This window comes from Ipomoea nil, unplaced genomic scaffold (assembly GCF_001879475.1).
Source record: "Ipomoea nil cultivar Tokyo-kokei standard unplaced genomic scaffold, Asagao_1.1 scaffold3314, whole genome shotgun sequence".
NCBI lineage: Eukaryota > Viridiplantae > Streptophyta > Magnoliopsida > Solanales > Convolvulaceae > Ipomoea > Ipomoea nil.
Genome location: NW_017619742.1, coordinates 5971604 through 5994593, shown reverse-complemented (window position 1 = coordinate 5994593; position 22990 = coordinate 5971604). Strand labels below are relative to the sequence as shown.

Below are 22990 nucleotides of genomic sequence, written 5' to 3'. Positions count from 1 at the left end.
TATATATATATATATATATATATATATATATCTTAATAATAAAACATCAATTACGTTATATGGTTTTTACATAAAATAGAAAAACATGTTACAGTATATAGACTTTATACAGTTTATACGGAGTAGTAAACAGTAAGATATGCTAAAATAAAAATTACCTAATTAAAAAATAATAATTTTCATTCATGCCTCACCACAATCACATATTACTTCCATCTATAATCAAAACCATATGCATGTCCTTTTTTCTTTTTTTTTTTTTGAATACTATCACCTTCATTTTCCTAATCATCCATTTTATACTACTTCAAACTGGAAACTACATAGGAGGATTTTATTTTTATTAATAGTATACATTATTATTATTATTATTATTATTATTAAGTTAGTTCGAGATACTTATTATTATTAATCAGTAATTCTTTATAGGTTTTTCCTTGTTCACAGTTATTTTTATTATGCTCCCCCCTCCCTTTTTTTCTTTGGCAAAATCTTGCCTTTCCTTTTGCATTTTCAATGAATTGAGGATCCTTTTTTTATTTTCTTATTTTATTGATAACTTTTTTACTGATTATTATTAGTATTAATTAATCAGTGAATTCCGTTTCCTTTTCTATTTTCAGTGAATTACAGATTCTTTTTTATTATTTTTTTTATTTTACTGCTAAATTTTTACTGATTATTATTAGTATTAATTAGTCAGTGAATTTCAATTTCTTTTCCATTTTTCGTGATTTTACACCACTCTCGTTCTTCTTCCTAACAAGCTCAAAAGATCTGCGCTGCAACTGTTGTACCCGATATAAGTCCGCAGCACTCAGGTAATCCTCCTTCAAGGTCCTCGGCTTGCTCACGGTCAAAGCATTGCGAGCCTCGTAGTTGAGTCCGGCTAAGAACTTCTCAACTTTCGCAAGCTCGGTGGGTACAAGCATCCTAGCGAAACGAGCGAGCTCCAAAAACCTCCTGTGGTACTCCACCACCGTCGATGAACCCTGCTGGAGGTGCAGAAACTCCTCATACATAGCAGCTCGAACATGTGCCGGGTAGAATCGCTCTCTCATCCGGTCCTTCAAAGCTGTCCAGTCGAAGTCGAGCTCCTCAAGGCATGCAGGTCCCTCATGCACCCACCACAAGTCAGCTTCATGACTGAAGTAGAACGATGTCAACTCCACTTGACGCTCTTCGGGGCACCCAACGACGGAGAAGATATTGTCAAAGGTTCGCACCCACTCCTCAAGCATGATGGGGTCTTCCTCATCGGCAAACATCGGTGGTCTATGGCCCGACACAAGGCGTCCAACATCTCTATGCCCGGCAGGCTGTGGTGGCGGAGCGGGATGATTGTTGTGCAAGAGAGCTTCACTTAGAGTTTGCATGGTCTGCGTGAGGTGTAGCAGATTCTGGGCTAGCTGCTCATTCGTTGGGGTCTCCAGCGTGCGCGCGCGTTGACGAGGTGGTACCATGACAAAGCTTCTACAACAACAACAAGGTTACGATAGGCACAAACAGCAGCGCACCCTTACCTGGCGCTAACCAAAAGAACATGAAACTTAAACGGAAACAACAAACAAGCAGAACAACCTATAGGCAACACACAGCTCACCACGCGTCCTAAAAGTCCTAAGTCCTAAACACTTAGATACTTAAGGTCGCCTTAGGGTCTCAAACCACCCTTAACTTCTTAAAAGTCTAGACTCTAACGTCCTAGGCTCAAACCTAGGCTCTGATACCAACTGTAAAACCCTCGATTTTCATGCCATTTTAAAACTTAAATACGTAACTAACAGATATCATAAACAAAAGCAACAGCGGAAGTCTAACATCAAAATAGGGAAAACCAAGGAGTGTTATGCCACGTTCACCCCAACGTGAACGCACATGCAAGTATAAAACCATCCATCTAATTGTTTAACAACTGTGGCACACAGGCCAAAATGCTAAGTACAAAGTCAAGGGATCTAGACTATCACCGGCTAATGCTCTCACCATGTCTACTTAGGACCTGTAAAACACATAAAGAAAGGGGACGATGCCCGGTCAGCGAATATTGCTGGTAACCCATTAATACGCGTTCAATAGCATAAGTAGATAGTATAATACAAAATCATTTTCGAAACGGAATACAGTATATATCAGTTCGAAACCGTAAAGAGAGAAGTCAACTGCAAAGACTCTATTTCACTCTCAAAAGAACAAGGGAATCAACATCCCAAACAATATCAAGACAAGAACAACAACAGAACAACTCAACACCGCTCAAGATATAATCTACTGATCACAAAGTAGAAAACATCACGGCAAAGACAACGACAACAAACAAGTACAACTCGAGGTGTATTCTACTGATCACAAAGCAGAATACCACTCGACATGCTCATCAGAAGAGAATAGACATTCACACAATGGCACTACATGTCACAAGTTCCAAATTCCATGTTCCACCCTTATGCCCGGTTCCAACCTTATGGCTACCCCCGACCTTATAACTAGTTCCAACCTTTACCTCCAGGACCCCTGTACTCCAAAGTCCAACCTTTTGCCTCCGAGGACTGTCGTCCCCACTCCGACTGTAACCCCCCAGATTTTTCAAGACATTTAAAACTTATATAATAAAGATAGAATCTCATTAAATCCCAAAATACGATACAAAGAGTACGAGGTGCTATGCCACACCTAAGCTAGAGAACTCAGGTGCACAGGCTAACTAACTAATATCCTCAATAATGTAAACGCATAGACATGGCACGCAGGCCGAAAGGGAAGCTATCTACTTCTACGCTCCAAGTTCTAGCGCGCTCCAGTGACTTACTCTTCTGTGCCTGAAAGCCAAATATATCTGTTTAGCGAGAGATGCTGGTAACCCACTCCAACGCGTTAAAATACAATACATATAGATATATATATATATATAGATATACGAAAACCATTTTGAACATGAAGATATATTCTACGAACTCTAGCTTTTAAAACAGGGATAGACTCAACAGATAGAGCTAAGCACAGATAGCAGTCTTGCTTTGGAAGTCCTTGTACAACTGGTCCGGTAGGATCCAGGTGGTGTTGAGGGAGTGGTTAGTCTTCCTGCTTAGGGCGTCTGCCACAATGTTAGCTTTCCCCTCGTGGTATTGGATGTCTAGATCATAGTCCTTTATGAGTTCTAGCCACCTTCGTTGTCTCATGTTTAGGTCTTTCTGGGTGAAGATGTACTTTAGGTTCTTATGGTCCGTGTAAATCTTGCATTGCACCCCATATAAGTAATGCCTCCAAATCTTTAGTGCGAACACGATAGCGGCTAGTTCGAGGTCGTGGGTGGGGTAGTTCTCTTCGTGGGTTTTGAGTTGCCTGGATGCGTATGCTATTACCCTGCCTTTTTGCATTAGCACGCACCCCAATCCCTTTTTGGACGCGTCACTGAAGACCTCGAACCCTTCCTCCCCGGAGGGGATGGCGAGCACGGGTGCCGTGGTCAGCTTATCCTTCAATTCTTGAAAGGCCGAGATGCAGTCATTGTCCCATCGGAAGGGGGTTTCCTTTTTCATGAGTTTGTTGAGGGGTTGGGCTATCCTGGTGAAGTTGGGTACAAACCTCCTGTAGTAGCCAGCCAAGCCTAGGAAGCTTCAGACTTCTGAGAGTGAGCTCGGTGTGGTCCATTCCTTAACGGCACGGATTTTGGCGGGGTCCACCTTAATTCCTTCCTTGGCTATCACGTGGCCTAGGAAGGCCACATTGTCTTTCCAGAATTTGCATTTAGTGAACTTAGCGTATAGTTGGTGCTCTCTCAAGGTCTGCAGGGTTATGCGGAGGTGTCTTTCATGTTCTTCCTTGTTTCGGGAGTAGACTAGGATGTCGTCAATGAATACAATGACGAAGTCATCCAAGTGGGGTCGGAATACCCGGTTCATGAGGTCCATGAATATGGCGGGTGCGTTAGTGAGTCCGAAGGGAATTACTGTGAATTCATAGTGGCCGTAACGTGTCCGGAAGGCTGTTTTCTGAATGTTTGGTTTGGCCACTTATATTTGGTGATATCGGACCTTAGGTCAATTTTTGAGAATACCCCTGCCCCTTTTAGTTGGTCGAACAAGTCATCGATCCGAGGGAGGGGGTACCTATTCTTTATTGTGACTTGGTTAAGTTCCCGGTAATCGATGCACAGGCGCATGCTTCCATCCTTCTTTTTAAGAAATAGTACTGGTGCCCCCCATGGGGAGGTGCTGGGGCGGATGTACCCTTTATCTAGCAATTCCTGTAGTTGTGTTTTCAGAGTTTCCCAGTTAAATTCGTGGTTTTGTTCACATGCGGGTCCCTCGTGGGCCCACCAGGCATCGGCCTCGTGCCTGAAGTAGAAGGAGGCTATTCTGACTTGGTGGTCTTCTGGGCATTCGGTTGTCCGGAATATCTTGTCAAAAGTTCCGATCCATTCCTCGAGGACCGTGGGGTCTTTGTTCCCCGAGAAGGTGGGTGGTTGATGCGCCGAGACTTGGTGGTGGATTTCCAAGTTCTCGTTTATTGGTAAGGATTGGGGAATGGTAGTACTCAGTGCCTGGGCAATTTGGGCCAGGCGTTGTAGATTCTGTGTCAAGAATTCTTGAGTGGGGAGTTTCGGTGTTCCTGTCTGTCTCCTTTTTGGTGCCATCCTGGTGTTCGTAGGTCGATGTTATTTTGTATTCTCACCTTGATGCAATAAGTGAAGGGGGGAGTTTCTTTAAGTCAGAGAGGGATTAAGTGAGGGGGGTTATGTGTAGGTTTCACAATCTCACCGCGCGTCCTATGATTCCTAAATCTTATGTTCCTAAGTACCTAGAGTTTAAGTTTAGTGTCCTAAAGTCTGGTCTTAAGAGTCTCATCCTAGGGTCAAACTTAGGCTCTGATACCAACTGTAACACCCCAGATTTTCAAGACTTTTAAAACTTATATAATAAAGATAGAATCTCATTAAATCCCAAAATACGATACAAAGAGTACGGGGTGCTATGCCACACCTAAGCTAGAGAACTCAGGTGCACAGGCTAACTAACTAATATCCTCAATAATGTAAACGCATAGACATGGCACGCAGGCCGAAAGGGAAACTATCTACTTCTACGCTCCAAGTTCTAGCGCGCTCCAGTGACTTACTCTTCTGTGCCTGAAAGCCAAATATATTTGTTCAGCAAGAGATGCTGGTAACCCACTCCAACGCGTTAAAATACAATACATATAGATATATATATATATATATATATATATATATATATACGAAAACCATTTTGAACATGAAGATATATTCTACGAACTCTAGCTTTTAAAACAGGGATAGACTCAACAGATAGGGCTAAGCACAGATAGCAGTTTATACCAAGCATATACAGTTCACAATAGGCAAGACAGACAAGATAAGCACAATTAATAATCATAACCTAACATATACGATTCCCAATATGAATCCCATAGTCACATCCCCAAGGCACTCATAACAACAACTCCTCCATATCTCATCACATAGCACACTTTGTTGGCGCCACAGGACCAATCGCATGCCCATACATGAGGGTCAGCGCATATAGCTCTGACACGGCCCCGCAGCACCCTGCCCCGTATCGCAACACGGAGGGGTCGATCACAACCGACCGATGAACCGCAGCTCATCATAATTTGATCGCAACCAAACAGTGGACCGCAGCCCAAGAGTATGTCATCTGACCGAAGCCAGGAAATATGAACCGCAGCTCATGTAGAAACGTTTGATCGCAACCAAACGGTGGACCGCAGCCCAAGAGTGTAAATCTGACCGCAGCCAGCTTCTGAACCGCAGCTCAGGAATAACCAATCCGATCGCAACCAAATTGGGGTATCATGCACACATAACACATAGCAAGAACATGCAACCCACATTAACACATTGGGAAGGGGGAGAAAACGTATAACCAAAACCTATGCGTGATCCTTCACATACTAAGAATAATCCTAAGGGGTTCATACTTCTTTCACCTGGGTCAACGGGATACCAATTCAACTAGCATGCAATATATAAGACTCATACAACCTACGAACAGTACCCGAAATATCAAACTAGACATAGGCACGATAGACGGAGAACGTTGGGACACCACGGGGGTCGGGGGAACATCAAACGGGGAAGCCAAAATCCCAAAGTGGGGTCCAAACCAGCGGGTGAGGGATCACCCGCCGGCTGCCCGCCGGCGGTAGCTAATCCGGGCAGCGGGTGCCCGGCGGGCAGCTGCCCGCCCGCCGGCTGCCCGCTGCCGGCGTTGCCCAAGAAGGCCGCGGGTAGGTGGCGGGTCCCCTACCCCCACCTACCCCCCACTGACTCTTTTTCACCAAAAATTCCCCGGGAACCTTTGTGGAACCCGAAACCATGCTTAGACACTTTCAAACGCAATTGATAACACACGTAGACAATTAACGGGTCAAAGATCGAGAAACATATGACACATAACCTATCATGCTTTTCTAAACATAATCAACACCCAATCATGCGAATTCCCACCCAATATACCAAGAATAATTCCATACGATACAACCTAGGGTTCTAATCATTTTTAAATCAACAAGGACACAATTCATCTTCCAATATCAAGATTCGGTAAGAATATCATATAAACATCAAGAACATCCTACAATCATCAAGAACATCATATAATCATCACGAACGTCATATAATCATCAAGAACACCATAATTATCAAGAACCTTTTATCATCAAGATCACCCATGGAATTATCCCATCAATCATCAATAATAATATCACAAATCATCAATACACAATAATATGGGGAAATCCTACGGGGAAAATCATAGCTATGAAAATAGGTTTTGTTGAGACATGGGTTACCTCTTAGCCTTAATTAATTCCTTGGTTATGAAGGGTCTTTCTTGAAGCTTTCTTCTTTCTTGATTTCTCCTAGGGGAATTCTTGGAACTTCTTGTGTGGTGAGGGATTATTGTGTGGGGATTCTAGGTGCCTCCTTATGTTCCCTATTTATATATCTAAGAGTCTTACTTAGGCCTAATTACTATAGGTTTGCTAACTCTATTCCTTTTGGGACTAAGGATTGGGTTTAGGGATAAGGGCCTGTGGACTATGGTGGGCATTTCCTAATTAAGTATTGTGATTTAATTCTTTCTTTTGGGTGATTTGGTTACATGATTAATTGGTTTTAGGGATCGTAACACGGGATGTTACACCGACAATCTCCAACAATTCCACCAATTTCAAAGTACACGAGGGTTCCGTTCATTTCAATCACACAAACACCAATCACATGAGCCTGAAGCCCAAAATCACATGATCCTGAAGCCCAATTTACAACTCCATTATCATTTCATGGCCACCACGAGGACCACATCTATACCTTGGTGATTAATGTTTCATACCATTAATCGTGCAATCCAGGTACAGCCAACACACACATTCTCATCATAGGAATCAATCAATGGATCACAACAAAGATATGAAACCATACTCAATCAAGGAAGGATTACAATCCGACTCCAAACAATGATCAACACAAGTTGTCATTCTCAAAAGGGAAGAACAAACCGCATACACTAGCATTCCAACATCAAACTAGCATGTTTATCAAACGGGTAAACCAAATATAGTTCCGAAGAACATACAAGACTCATCACGGTTCAACGAATCACAAAGTTGAACACTTAGCACGACTCAAGACACCAAATCCTACATGGAATCACCACATACAGTTCTAGACCTACGAAACATCAAGAAGACACTCAAATAGCCCAACAAAACAATATCGGGAAGTCAAAACATCAAATACCGAGTCAAATAATCACGGGGAACAAATCCCCAAAAAACCAACAAGGTGTACCCCGCGGGAACCCTTCCTCCCAAGCCACGTACCCCGCGGGTGGGGCGGCGGGTGGTGCACTACCCGGCGTTCCGCCCGCGGGTACACTACTGTACCAAAATAATCCCTTCTGGGATTTTCAACACCAAGTCCAAATTCAAGTCCAAAACACCCAAAATCTCACAAAATACAACAATATGACTTGAATCAAAGGAATAGCCAAGCAATGGCATACAAAAACCCTAATAATAAGCTCTAGATATGCATTCTCACAAGACAATGCATCAAATCTCACATTTCATATCAAAAATCACAAGTAGAAGTCAAGAAATCATCATATAGGTAAGAAAATAGATTTTGTAAAGCATGGCACTAGTACAAAATTGCAGATAGACAACCATTGTAAAAGACAATAGGCAACCATTGTACAATGGTTGCCTATGAGAGGCTCACCTAAAGTCATCGACTTTACGCGACCATTGTGAAATGGTTGCTCATTGTTAGTAATACGCGACCGTTCTTAACAAAGAACGGTCACGTATTGTATTTTTTTTTTTTAATTCGAATAAGTCATCCGCGACCATTTTTGGCTAGGAATGGTCGCGGATGACTTTTAATTTTTAATTATTTATTTAATTAAATTAAAATTCCTAATTTTTTTATAATTCTTGTACCAGGTACAACTTATTATTCAAATCCTATCAACATTACTCCACAATACAATTTATCTATCAACACACTTTAAAACAATACCTTTAACACATACACAATGCAAATACTATATATCATCAAATTAAACACAATGCAAATACTATATATCATCAAATTAAACACAATGCAAATATACTATCGTCAAAATACAATATATAGCACTTAAAATCCTCATACTTTAATATAATTAGATCAAAACATGCCCAACTCAATACTATCATCAAAAACAAAATACTTTTTATAAATAAAATAAACTTATAAGCACTCGGAAAAGAAGAACTTTGACCAATGCTCTCGAAGCTCATTTATGTTGTCGATAGAATACGGAATATCGCTTTCAAATGCCTACAAAAAATTAAATTAATAAAATTATTAAATTTGTTAATTAATAAAATATAACTTAACTATACATAGTTCTATTTAAATCCACTTACCTCATCCAAATTATCAATAGATGAATATTTTGTCACGAGATATAAAAACTATACTCACATAAAAACTACCACAAGGAGAACGCTTACCTTGAGTTCGCTTGCCATTTGCTCATTGTCTGTGTTTGGGACTCCCCATTTCAAAGCAATTTTTGCTATATGACATTTCTCCCACAATTTAAGCACTGCTTCAGTCACTCCTTGGAGTTCTCTATTTATCCCTGAGGTTACATGGAAATAAAATAGTCAGACTCGAACATGAGACGCCACAAATTACAAAAGCAAGAACAAAATACCGAGCACAAAATGAGTTGGCAAAGGACGAGCAAGCTTCCTCAAGTACGTTAGCTCATATAAACGAGGTTTTATTGGGTGCCAAAGGTCCCAAGAGCATACACTTATAATTCATGAAATGGCCTTAAAATATACCTGCTTGATTGGCCTCAACTTCAGTAATACATCACTTATTTCCATCTCAACCTCTGAATCCTCTGAAGCAGTAGTATTTTCTGAGCTTGCATAACCAAGAGAACTCGGTAAACATGCACTAGCTGGAAAGTAGCATTAGATTTTCAATCTTCCAATGAGCATATAACTTTGCTTTTCAAGAACTGCCTGTTAAACAACCAAGTCACGTGAGGTAGTCATCATAATCTCCTCATAATCTATTCAGATGATAAAAATGTTATTCTTAATCAGAAAAAGCAATGAAACCATCAAGAAACTTAATAATTTTACACAAGACTTCTCTACAGATAATGACTTGCATATTAATGGCATCAAGTACTTGACAAAAGGAAGGTTTATGAACTAAATCATGGTATATAGCCATAGTAACAGACATATTTTCAAAACCCGATAGTAAAAAGGACATTACATTACAACACTTACACTTAAGAGGCATACGAGAGAGCGTACCAGATGAGAGAAACATTTGGCGAGGCACAATGGTTTTTCATGCCTTCTGCATATATTACATAGGACTACTAGTATCTTGTTCGTTGAAAATTAGAGGGAATTCGTCGTATGGTTCAGAGATACCTTGCTGTGCAGCCATTTTGTTCAATGCTTCGTATGCAATTTGGTGGCATCATTTTGTTCATGAACTGATTTGTGGCATCAATTCGGTGTGATGGACTTAACTTAATTATGATACCCTTGTAAGAAAATTCAGAAGTAAACATTTAACAGTGAAAGGATATTGCTTCACTCTCGGGAAGATTTGGTGCATCAAACACCTTGCATACGCGTTGTTCTCCTTTTCCCTTCCTGAACATTAGCCTTATTGTTGCAGCATGAGCAAGTACATGCCCTCCTGCTGGCTTCTTTGGATCTGATATGAAGACACCTCCTCCTAGATCAGCAATAACTGCACTCACAAATTCAATTGCATGTTTTAGCAATGTCTTGCAATTCTATTGCAGGATAACAAAGGAAAAAAATAAATAAAATGTGACCAACTTATTTTGCACTTTTTGAGAATGAAGTGTTCTATTAGTAGCATAAAAAAATAAGGCTATATCCTGATGAAAACATAAACTGTGACAGACAGACATATATACATGTATAATTAATCCGTTTCAGACTTTCAGCAGGAAACAATCCCCCTCAAAAAGGATTTAAGGAAGCATCAGTTACTAAACTGGCATGCTCAAAATTTGCTTCAGACTAAATGGCTTACCTTGGTTGGTCATGTAAACAGCAACATTAAATTCCTCAGCAATTTTTGTCAATCTGGAGAGCATCTGAGCCAACTTTTGCTGGAAATACTACATATCAAAACAGGCATCATACTCTGAAAGAATACAACATATAAAGATGCTACTGAATCATCTCAAGTTATATCTTTAGTACCTGGCGTTCTGCAAGTTCTCCTCTTCCTGTGAAATCCACTCGAAACAATGCAATTACCGAATCAACAATCTGCATTTTCATTTGAAACATATGAGCCAACTATTACCAGTTATTACCTACATTAATGAAAAATTGAAAATTTTGACATCACCAGAAGCCTGAAAGGTTCTTCAGCCATTTTTGCTGCCAGACCAAGGAGTAGGTTGTATTGGTGCTCATATGTGTATGCACGAGCATAAATGATCTTGATGTATCATGGGAAATAAGATTGAATAACAAGAAAAGAATTCAGTATTGAAACCAAATTAGTAGGTGCAGAAGTAGATGAAGTTGTCAAACACGATTAGACAATAAAATAAACAGAATAATTTGTTTTACATTGTCAAGAACAGCTCCGGCATCCATGCCAAATCTTTCAGCAATTGGCAGAATACGATCAGGTCGGCTACAAGTGCATATAGTTGAGGAAGGAGAAAATAAATGTACCAACTTAACTTTAATACCAAAAGAGACAAGTACAGAAACAACCAACTAGGATACAAAGTTCCCTCTGTGCCTATATAAGCAACCTTCCCATTTCCTCCTTTCATGCTAGTAGGGAGCTGTAGCAGGATAAGAAAATGAATTAATTCACTCAGGATCAAAATCTTACTATTGGGGCTAAGATATAGAATTTCATGTGGAGAAGAAGCAAACCTGAGTAGAAACACACAGAGTATGAGCAAGTTGTGTCTTCCCAGATCTGAACAAAATGTCCATTGAGCAAGGGGTTAGTTTACTAGCACAGCTTTAGTGAAATTTCCAAGTATAGGGTCAATAATCACCTGAATTCCCTGAAAGCTTCAGTAATTGCAGAAGTTTCTATCCCTCCTTAACAAATTCAAAAGGTAGAAGACCCTCAAAAAAGTGATCAAGTGATTTGTATTACTGTGGTAAAACATTTGGAACAAAATCAGATAGAATTTATGAAAGTTTTACCTCCTAAGAGTTCATCAAGAGCCTGGCTTCCAGTTGTAACATGAACTACTGACTTTCTCTGCAATAATACAGAGTTATTTTTTTTTAATGTCAATGCAGAACTAAGCATTACAGTTCCTATCATCAGGAGCAATTTAATTTTTGAGAGAAGTCTTATTTGCAAGCTCTAATCAAGCAACCCTATTTCATGCAATATTGCTAGGCCACTAAATTTAGGTTTAAAAGGAAATTCAGGGCTTACTTTAAGTAGAGCATCACTCCCTGTGATGTAACCAAAGTTCTGGAAAGAATAGCAAAAGAGAGAATTGAGTACGTGCAAAAAATGAAATATGAAAGCATGATGCGAAATTTGACAATTTTGACCATCAGGAAATGATATCCTAACCACTATCTTCCCTGTAGCTTCACAGATCTTATCAACTTTTGCCTCAGCTAATCCTTTGATTCCTGTCAAGTTCTGGAAATAACAACAGAATTCTAGTTTTAAAATCAAATAATGGACAGTGACAAGTTTCAGAAGAGGAAACAGCACTTTCACCTTTTTGGTGTGCATCATCAATCCGTTGCAGGTATAGATACCTGCATCCTGAAGCTTCTTCACATCCCCAGCATTAATTCCATGGGATGTCACTGTTTAAAAGGTCAATAAACAGTTAATGAACTGAATCGCATAACAAATTCAATAAAGTAAAATTCCAGTAAAATTCCAGGGAATTCAATAAAGTAAACAGCATATATATAGAAACTTCACATTTTATATCAGAAAAACAATGCCAGGGAATTTGCTTTTGGATTTAAACTGCAATATGACAATTAGCGTTCAACCACAACTCTTGGACATTAGGTATGATAACATGAATCACAAACGAGGATAGTTCAGCAGTTTATTGTGAGAAATTAGAATGCCAATTCGAAAATCAAGGAACAAAAAACACATGAATGATGGTCAGACCAAGTTACAGTCCATAAATCAAACAGCTTCTATTCATTCACACATTTTACCATCCTGTTTCCATTCTTAATATGCACTCCATTTGTGAGAAAATCTCATCATAAACACAAAAATGGAAGCAAACATTGGGTTAAGTAGATGCTAAAGTTGAACAGTCATACAACACAAATCTAACTGAAAACTAGAAATTGAACAGTCATACAACCAGTCAAAAGTCTGAAATTGCTAGAGATGTGGAATGAAATCAACAAATCATCCGAAAATTCACGAATCAGAACTGAACATTGCGGAAAAAAGAAAAAATTCATCAACAATATTTAGCCTATAGAGAGAGAAGTGGATCTATCCTCTATCCACAAACTCAAACACCGATATACACAAATCCAACTAAAAATCAAATGCAAGCAAGCACTGAAGCACAAAAAGAGCAGAGGGAGAAGATAAACGAACGAGGTTAACAGGTGCTCTGATGTGGGTCGCCGGGCGAGAGCAGATCGATGATGGGGAGATGATGATGATGCGACGGTGGGGGCGTGCGACGGTGAACGTGGTGCTGTGCGTGTGGCGGTGCGTCGCGGTGGCGGTGGGTCACCGGGCGAGAGCAGATCGGCGAGGTGGCGGTGGGTCGCCGGGCGAGAGCAGATCGATGACGGGGAGATGATCGTACGTTCGGTAGCTTCAATCGTACGTTCTGATCGATGATGGGGAGATGATCGTTGGGTACGAGCAGATCGGCGAGCTTCAATCGTACGTTTGGTAGCTTCAATCTACGGCGGGTTATGAGTATGGTAGCTTCAATCGTACGTTCTGATCTGATTCAATTCGTTCGATGATGGGCATGTAGATCTAGGGTTAATTTTAAACAATCATTTCTATTAGGAATCGTTGCCTATTACAAAACAAGTCCTATTTTAAGGCAACCATTTTTATTAGAAATGGTTGCCTATTATAAATTAATTGTTTTTTAAATAAATACAAAATACAATGGGCAACCATTACAGCTAATAATGGTGGTGGATTATTGATCACTTATTTACAAAATTGCCACCGCGAATTTTTGGGTTAAGATTAAGCAACCTTTCTTTCAACAATGGTGGCCTATGGTCAATCTTCTATGTTCAATTTTGTACTAGTGTGGGTTACCTCTTGTAGCCTAAACCTTCACTTTTCACAACCTTGAAGCTTCTCATAAAGCTCTCCTTCAACTTCAACTTTAAGAACACACCAAAAAACAACAAAGATTCTATCTTTTAGAAAAGACACCTAAAAAGGTACTAAAAACACTAAAGAACCAAAGATTTTAACCTCCTATATGCTCAAGCTTAAGAAAGGTTGAATCTTGGAGACTAGCTTGAAGAATCTTGAATTGCCCAAACTTGGCTTGAAGAAGAAGCTAGCTATTTTCTAGAGAGAAGGAGGAGCTTTTCTTTTTAGGGTGTTAGGGAAAAGAAATGAAAGATGACTCTAGGTTAGCTTGGAATACAAACATAAGGTGAAAATTCTTCTTTACCCTTACTAAAATGAGAAGTGTAAGGATATAAGGGAACAATTCTTAAAGCATAGAGTACAACCCATTGACTTGGATTGACTAGTCAATTTCTAGTCCTCCGACTATTGAATTTTCATATTTTAGGAATAAATTACCAACTAAGCTAGGATTAATTATCTAATTAATCCTTAAATAGATTTTGGATTTACGGGGTGTCACAATTTTACTTTTATACATATATATATATATATATATATATATATATATATATATATATATATATATATATATATATATATATATATATATATATATATATATATATATATTCAATTAATATATTATACAAGTTTATATTATACTTCATTGTATTCCAATTAATTTAGGTAAACTTAAAGTTGAACTAACTAAAAAAATTAAAATTAAAAAGTATTTTTGAATATAGTGTTATTCAAATTATTTTATCTTATTGATCATATTTCATATTTTGTCATAAATATTTTCATATTTTCATATTTTCACCCCACTCAAGTATATTTTTTATTTCGACTCTAACTATAGTGTAATCTATAAAAAAAAACATTCTATTGTAATTTATAATGTATTTTGTATTTTGATCTTATTATAGTTGTTTGACATTTTGTAATTGACATTTCTAACCTCATTTAAATTTCGCCCCCACTCAAATAATTTTCTGGCTCTGTCCCTATATATATATATATATATATATATATATATATATATATATATATATATATATATATATAGTAGAGTTTCAATGAGAACACTTGCATAGGTGAGAACGTGAGAACAAATCGTGTGCATCCATCTAATTTTTTTAATGGTCTAGATTAGATCAGATTAAGGGTGTGCAAATGCGTGAGAACATCAAGAAGACACTCAAATAGCCCAAAAAACGAACATCGGGAGGTCAAAATATCAATTACTGAGTCAAAAGAATCACGAGGAAACAATCCCCAAACATACACAACCTTGTACCCGCGGGTGGGGCCATGGGTGGACCCCCACCCGTGGTTCCGCCCGCGGGAACCACTTCCCACACCAAGCGTACCTCGCGGGTGGGGCGGCGGGTGGACCCCTACCCGTCGTTCTGCCCGCGGGTACATACCTTGTACCAAAATAATCCCTTCAAGTCCAAAACACCAAAAATCTCACAAAATACAACAACGTGACTTAAATCAAAGAAATAGTCAAGCAATGACATACAAAAATCTAATAACAAGCTCTAGATATGCATTTTCACAAGACAATGCATCAACACTCACATTTCATAGCAAAATCACATGTAGAAGTCAAGATATCATCATATAGGTAAGTAAAATAGATTTTGTAAAGCATGGGTTACCTTATTCGCTTAAAATCCAAAAACAACGCCACTTAGGCTCAACTCATAAGCCAAACTATCAAAAGGGGAACCTGCGAATTAAACCGATCCTTCACTTTAATAACAAATATACAAAACAAAACTAATTAACCTATGAGGGGATTTAAACCCTAGCTTAACTTAAGATTAGACACAACCTTACCACCTAGGCTAGGCTTGTGACACCCCAAAAATCCACATTCAATCCATGGATTAATTGAATAATTAATCCTATTTTATTTGAAGAATTAATTCCTAAAATCCTGATTTTTAATACTCAAGGACTAGTATTTGACTAGTCAACCTTAAAGTTGTGTTGTACCTTGAGCTTTGAGGGGAGTTCCCTTGTTCCTTACACTTTCTAAAGGTTAGTAAGGGTATTCTTGACTTTTCACCAAGAGTTAGTATTATAATCTAACCTAGAAGACTTCTTTATTTCATTCCTTACATTTCCTAGAAATTAGCTCTACCTTCTCTCTAGAAAGGTGAGTAGCTTATTCTCCAAGCCAAGTTGAGACCCTTGTCAAGATTCCAAGATTTGCTACCAAGATTCAACCTTTCACCTATTTGGGCATCTAGGAGGGTAAGATCTAAGTCCATCTTGTGTTTTTGGTTCCATCTTAGTTGTCTTTTTCTTAAAGGTAGGATCTTTATGATCTTTTGGTTTGATCTTGAAGTGGGTTTGGAAAGTAAGCCTTGTGGGGAGCTTGTTGTGGTGTAAAGTGAAGTCTTTTGGTCTACAAGAGGTAACCCATGCTCTACAAAACCTATTTTGCTTACCTATATGTGATTTCTTGGATTCTACATGTGTTTTGCTATGAAATGTGAGGGTTTATGCATTTGTCTATCTAGAGCTTGTGTTTAGGGTTCCTTTGTGCCATTGCTTGGCATTTTCCATGGTTCAAGTCATTTTGTTGTATTGGGTGAGATTTGGCATGTTTTGGACTTGAATTTGTGTTTGGAGAAGAAAATCCCCGAAGAGATTTGTTGTGGAACAGGATTCTTCCCACGGGCGAAAGGTGGGCGGGGCACCACCCGTTGCCCCACCCGCGGGTACAAGGCCTCGTGGGAGAGTGTTCCCGCGGGCAGAACCACGGGCGGGGCACCACCCGTGGGTCCACCCACGGGTACACTGTTGTGGTTGTTTGGGGGATTTGTTCCCCTTGATTCGTTTGACTCGGTACTTGGTCTTTTGACTTCCCGATGTTCTTTTGTGGAACTACTTGAGTGTCTTCTTGATGTTTCGTATGTCTAGAACTATATGGTAGGAATCCATGTAGGGCTTTGGTGTCTTGAATCGTGCTGAGTGTTCAACATTGTGTTTCGTTGGACCGTGAGGTGTCTTGTATGTTCCTCGGAACTATCTTGAGTTTCCCCGTTGATAAGCATGCTAGTTTGGTATCTAAATGCTAGCGTGTGTGTTGTTTGTATCTTCTGTTTGGTTGATGATAACTTGTGTTATTCATCGTTGTTGTCGTTGGGTTGTGACCCATTCCTTGATCGAGTATGGTTTCATATCTTCGTTGTGATCCATTGATTGATTCCTGTTGTGGTGCGTGTGTGGCTTTACCTGGATTGCACGATTAGTGGTATGGGACACTAGTCACCAAGGTATTGCAGCGGTGGCCGTGACGTGATTATGGAGTTGTGGCCTTTGTGTAAGGTTCACATTTTTGGGGGATAACATGTGTTATCCGGGCATGTGTTGCCGTGTACGGCACCTTGTGTACTATGAATTGGTGGTCTCGTTGGTGGTCGTTGGTGGGGGACTACGGTCCCGGGGGAATAAGGTTGGACTTGGTTGTACAGGGGTCCTGGAGGGTAATGGTTGGAAGAAGATATAAGGTTGGGGGTAGCCATAAGGTTGGAACAGGGCATAAGGAAGGCATATCAACTCGTGATGGGTGATGTCACAAAGCTTGTGTAGCCGTGGTTGTGAGTTCTCTTTCTTGTGACGTGTGTAGTCACAAGGGCATGTGTTGCCATCGGTCTTGTCTTTATCCTTTGCATTGTGGTTAATCTTTGTGGTTTGGGATGTGTTCCCGTGTTATCTTTGTGAGTGATGAGTCTTGTGTTGACTGTTGATCTTGGCTTTTGACTTATATACTTATGTATTTCGTTTCGAAAATGGTTTTACAACTTATATCTATCTATGTATGATATTTCACATGTATTGGTGGGTTACCAGCATTATCGCTGACCAGGCGTTCTCCCAATGTTTATCTTTGAATCTTTCAGGTGATGTCTAGATGAGCGCGATGTCTAGAGGCCGGTAGCTTAGTACCTTTATCCTTGTTTTGTGGCCTGTGCGCCAATGTAGTTTTAGACTGATGCCTTTGGGATAGATGTATACACTTGCAGATTGATCGCCGTAGCGTTTACCGTGTTTGGTAGACGTGACGTAACACCCCATTTAAATTTCTTTTATCCAGTTCTCGTTTTATCTTCCGCTGTGCTAGTTTTGTTGTTTGATCTGCATGTGTTAAGGCTTTTATCTAGCTTGTTTGGGGGGTGTTACAAGGCTTCTCCTTGTTAACTTAGTTATAACATTTTTGCTCTAATAATTAAACTAATGGCCAAGCTCAAGGTAAAACTATTAATTAAATCTAACAAATAGAACTTAAGCTTAAAAAGGAATCAGACCCTCGCCAAACTGCAACATTAAACACTCCCTTACCACCACACTAAGCTACCACTTATTAAACTTACTCAACATCAAACTAATTAACTTAAGAAACAGCAACAACAACCAGAACAGAAGCTCACCATGCCTTCTTCGATCTTTACTACCATGCAAACTGTAGGCAGCGGGTGGAACCGCGGGTGAGAACCACCATCCGCCAATCTGCTGTTCACCGGAGAGCCGACCAACGCCACCACTGTCCAAGCTGCCGGAGAACCAAGCTAAGCCACCGCCAACAGCTCGCCTCCAACGAAACAGCCCACTGCACCCTTCTGGACTGCCGCCGCTCCAATCACCGAAAAACCGAGGAAGGAGAACAGGGCTCACCGGTTTGCTCTGTCTTTCCGGAAACAAAGTGTTCTGGAAGCCCGACGTCGCAGCCATATCTCCGGAGACAAGATGCTGCCCGCTGAACCAGACCGAAGCTCCGCCGCCGTCGACGAACGCTCTCTCGTTGCTGCCGCTGGGTTGCCATGGCGAAGGAGGAAGGGAAGGAAGTCGAGAGATGGAGATGGCAAACAGAGGTGGAGGCCTAAACGGCATGCTACGCGTCGAAGAAGCTCACAGAAACGAAGGGGAGAAGGAAACGATAGAGAGAGATTGCGGCTGAAGTTTTATTGCCTCATGAAGAAATGTCACAAAGATGAATATTTAGGTATACACATATGTACATAACACAATTGGTGGGTTTAGTAAATGGGTTGTGTTGGGTAAATCTCTTGGATCAAGAACTATATATATATATATATATATATATATATATATATATATATTGGGACCTACAAAATGATAACACTTATATTTACTGATGTTATCACATCTGTGCTAGTTTTTATAGTTATTTTGAATCATCTCGGTAATTAAGTTCTTTAATTTTGCTTATTTAATACATGTTTTCCTTGCTATTATCATTTAATTATGGTTCACACTCGTTTTGAATGTTTTATGGTTTTTGTTAGTGTTTTTGAACCATTGTAGGTCAAAATTATGAGCAAGGGAAGTCCTAAGACAAAATTCGAGTCAAAAGTGGATCAAAAGACCGAAGAGTTGTAATTCCCGTTGAATTCGGCAACAACTTAGTATTTTGATCATATATCATGCTAGGAATGTCCGATTCAGGTGATTCTTGGGCATTGAAAAGAAGACTCGAAGGGCTACAACCTATGACTCAGCAGAAAACTCAACGCATCGAGCCCCAGGCTCGACGCATCGAAAATTCCCAGTAACATTTCATCTCGCACAGATTGGCGGCAGTTTAGTATTTTGATCATATCTCATGCAAGGAATGTCCCATTGAGGTGATTCTTGCGCCATTGGAAAGAAGACGCGAAGGGCTACAACTCTTATAAAGACATAAAAGTCTTGATAATAAGATAAAATGGTCAAAATAAGCTGGAAAAACATACCTATTGCACTGGGTGTGATTTTTAGAAACTTCCTATTTTAAAATGGCAATATTCCAAAGCAAGATGGCTACAATAATTGTCTAATCATTCCAAAGCTAAACTTCTTAAATTAAATTAGGAAAATTCCTATTCCTTTCTAGTTTTGTATCAACTATAAAATCCCACCTCCTCAACCCTAATGAAGTAGTTTAGTTTAGAGTAAATAATTAGAATAGATAATTTACAATTCATAGTTTAGAATTCAGAGATTCTTGGAGACAAGAAGAAAAGAAATCAAGAGCCATAAGTTGTCTTGGAAAGCAAGAAGAAGACTAGGGAGATTTGGAAAAATCGTCTGGTTAATTCTTGTACTCTTTTGATGATTTGTAATTCTTTATTTATATTTGCTATGTATAATTTAGTAATGCTTGGCTAAGTTCTTTAGAGATTCTTGGGTAAAAGTGTTTATGAACCTATGTGCCTGAGCTCTCAGTTTCTTTAATATATTATTGTTTGGGTTTAATACTTGTGTTGCAATCGTGATAATATTGTTTGATGCTTGTAATTAATGGTCATAGTTACTAGCTTCATAGCCATGTTTGTGTCTCCAATGGGAGTTGGGGCATAAATTAGGGCACACACGATTGCACCTAATGGTTGGACCTTGGGAAATGGGAACTTATTAGGGGAAGTTTATTCTATATTGTTGCGCTTCGGGAGATGGTAGTAATTAGGAATAATCGAATGCTGATCTTCGACCTTATCTGGTGTTTAAGCCACGGGAGTGGAAATTCACTAGAGGTAGAAATTACGGGAGTAATTCGATTCCACCTTTCATTCCCACATAAATCTTAATTCCAAACTAAATATTACAAACGTTAATTGGCATTAGGTGATTAAATACTTGAATCCCATGAATCTCATCTTTTCTCTTATTGTTTTCAAAATCCTGAACCTCTGTTTTATTTTATTTATTTTATGCCAATCAATCATCTAAGTAATTGTTAGGATTAGCTCTAATGAATAAGTTAGTAACTAGTGCTTGATACAACCACTTCCCTGTGGATCGATAACTCGTACTCCGAGAATTATTTGTTTGCAAATATACTACGCATCAAATTGGCGCCGTTGCCGGGAAAGTGGCGTTTCTAGTATTAACATTAGTAAAATCTTTATTCTAGGAGACTAGTCCATTTTTATTTTTTATTTTATTTTATTTTGCAAACCCATGACAAGTTCCTTATTCTTGAGTGTGATTTAGTTTATGGATGGATATGAATTTCAAGGAACCATGCCATCGTTTTACCCTCCTTCTCAAGGTTATGAGATGAGTTGGAATATGAACCAAGAATATGGAGGAATGGAACAACAATTCCCTTTCTCAACTTTCACCAACTCAAGTCAAGAATATTTTCAAGAAAGTTCATATCAAACATCACAACCCCAATGGTGCTCATTTTGTGGAGGGAATCACTTTGTGGAAAATTGTTACATGCTCAACCCCACCAACCATATCTCTCAACAACCTACTCAAGGATTTTGTGCCAACATGAGTCGAGACACTTATCAAAGATGCACACCACCTATGTAACACCCCGAAATTTTAAAAACTTTTAAGACTATATAACAAAGGTAATGATCGTAAATCCAAAACATAATACAAAGAGTACGAGGTGTTATGCCACACCCGAGCTAGAGAACTCAGGTGCACAGGCTAAATTCTAAAACCTCAATCAGTATCAATACAAAATCATGGCACGCAGGCCGAAAGGGAAAACTATCTAATCTACGCCCCAAGCTTCTAGCGCGCTCCAGTGATCTACTCGTCGGTGCCTGAAAGCCAAATATATCTGTTCAGCGAGAGATGCTGGTAACCCACTCCAACACGTTGAAATACAATACATATAGATATATACATAGTTATACGAAAAACCATTTCGAAGCATGAAGATGTATCCTAAGAGACTCTAGCTTTCAAAACAGGGAATAGACTCAACAGATAGGGCTTAGCACACACAACGGACATAATCAAGCATAAACAATTCACAAGCATAGGGAAACAGGCAAGGCAGATAAAGGTAAGCACAGTTAATATCCATAACCCAACATATACGATTCCCTGCATAAATCCCAAAGTCACCTCCCGAGACACTCATAACAACAACTCATCCATATCTCATCACATAGCACACTTTGTTGGCGCCACAGGACCAATCGCATGCCCATACATGAGGGTCAGCGCATATAGCTCTGACACGGCCCCGCAGCACCTGCCCCGTATCGCAACACGGAGGGTTCGATCGCAACCGACCGATGAACCGCAGCTCATCATAGTTTGATCGCAACCAAACAGTGGACCGCAGCCCAAGAGTATGTCATCTGACCGCAGCCAGAAAATATGAACCGCAGCTCATGTAGAAACGTTTGATCGCAACCAAATGGTGGACCGCAGCCCGAGAGTGTAAATCTGACCACAGCCAGCTTTTGAACCGCAGCTCAGGAATAACCAATCCGATCGCAACCGGATTGGGGTATCATGCACACATAACACATAGCAAGCACATGCAACCCACATTAACACATTGGGGAGGGGGAGAAAACGTATAACAAAACCTATGCGTAATCCTTCACATACTAAGAATAGTCCTAAGGGGTACATACTCCATTTACCTAGGTCAACGGGATACCAATTCAATTAGCATGCAATATATAAGACTCATACAACCTACGAACGGTACCCGAAATATCAAACTAGACATAGGCACGATAGACGGAGTCCGTTAGGACACCACGGGGGTCGGGGGAACATCAAACGGGGAAGCCAAAATACCAAATTGGGTATTTTTCCAGCGGGTAACCGGTGGGTGAGGGGTCACCCGCCGGCTGCCCGCCGGCGACGATGATTCCGGGCAGCGGGTGCCTGGCGGGCAGCCGGCTGCCCGCTGCCGGAGACGCCAACAATGGCCGCGGGTAGGTGGCGGGTCCCCTACCCCCACCTACCCCCTACTGACTCTTTTATCACAAAAACGTCCCGGGAACCTTTGTGGAACCCGAAATCATGCTCAGACACTTTTAAACGCAATTGACAACAACACATGGACAATTAACGGATCCAAACGCAAGAAACATACGGCACATAACCTATCATGCTTTTCTAAACATATTCAACACCCAAACATGCGAATTCCCACCCAATACACCAAGAGTAATACCATACGTGTTTCACAATACAACCTAGGGTTCTAATCACTTTTAAATCAACAAGAACACAATTCATCTTCTAATATCAAGATTCGGTAAGAATATCACA

The 22990-nt window shown here is 39.9% G+C and overlaps 1 protein-coding gene across 1 annotated transcript; it reads right to left on the bottom strand.

Moving 5' to 3' along the window:
• Positions 1 to 10088: 10088 nt before the first annotated feature.
• Positions 10089 to 18838, bottom strand: LOC109169461 (meiotic recombination protein DMC1 homolog). Its single transcript, XM_019318344.1, has 13 exons — positions 18379 to 18838; positions 12326 to 12417; positions 12173 to 12244; positions 12029 to 12067; positions 11788 to 11845; positions 11634 to 11679; positions 11506 to 11551; positions 11350 to 11411; positions 11188 to 11254; positions 10961 to 11053; positions 10810 to 10878; positions 10637 to 10715; positions 10089 to 10324 (listed from the first exon to the last, which is right to left on the bottom strand). Exons 1-13 carry the CDS (start codon positions 18836 to 18838, stop codon positions 10140 to 10142), a joined length of 1368 nt encoding a protein of 455 aa, XP_019173889.1. The 3' UTR covers positions 10089 to 10139.
• Positions 18839 to 22990: the final 4152 nt, after the last annotated feature.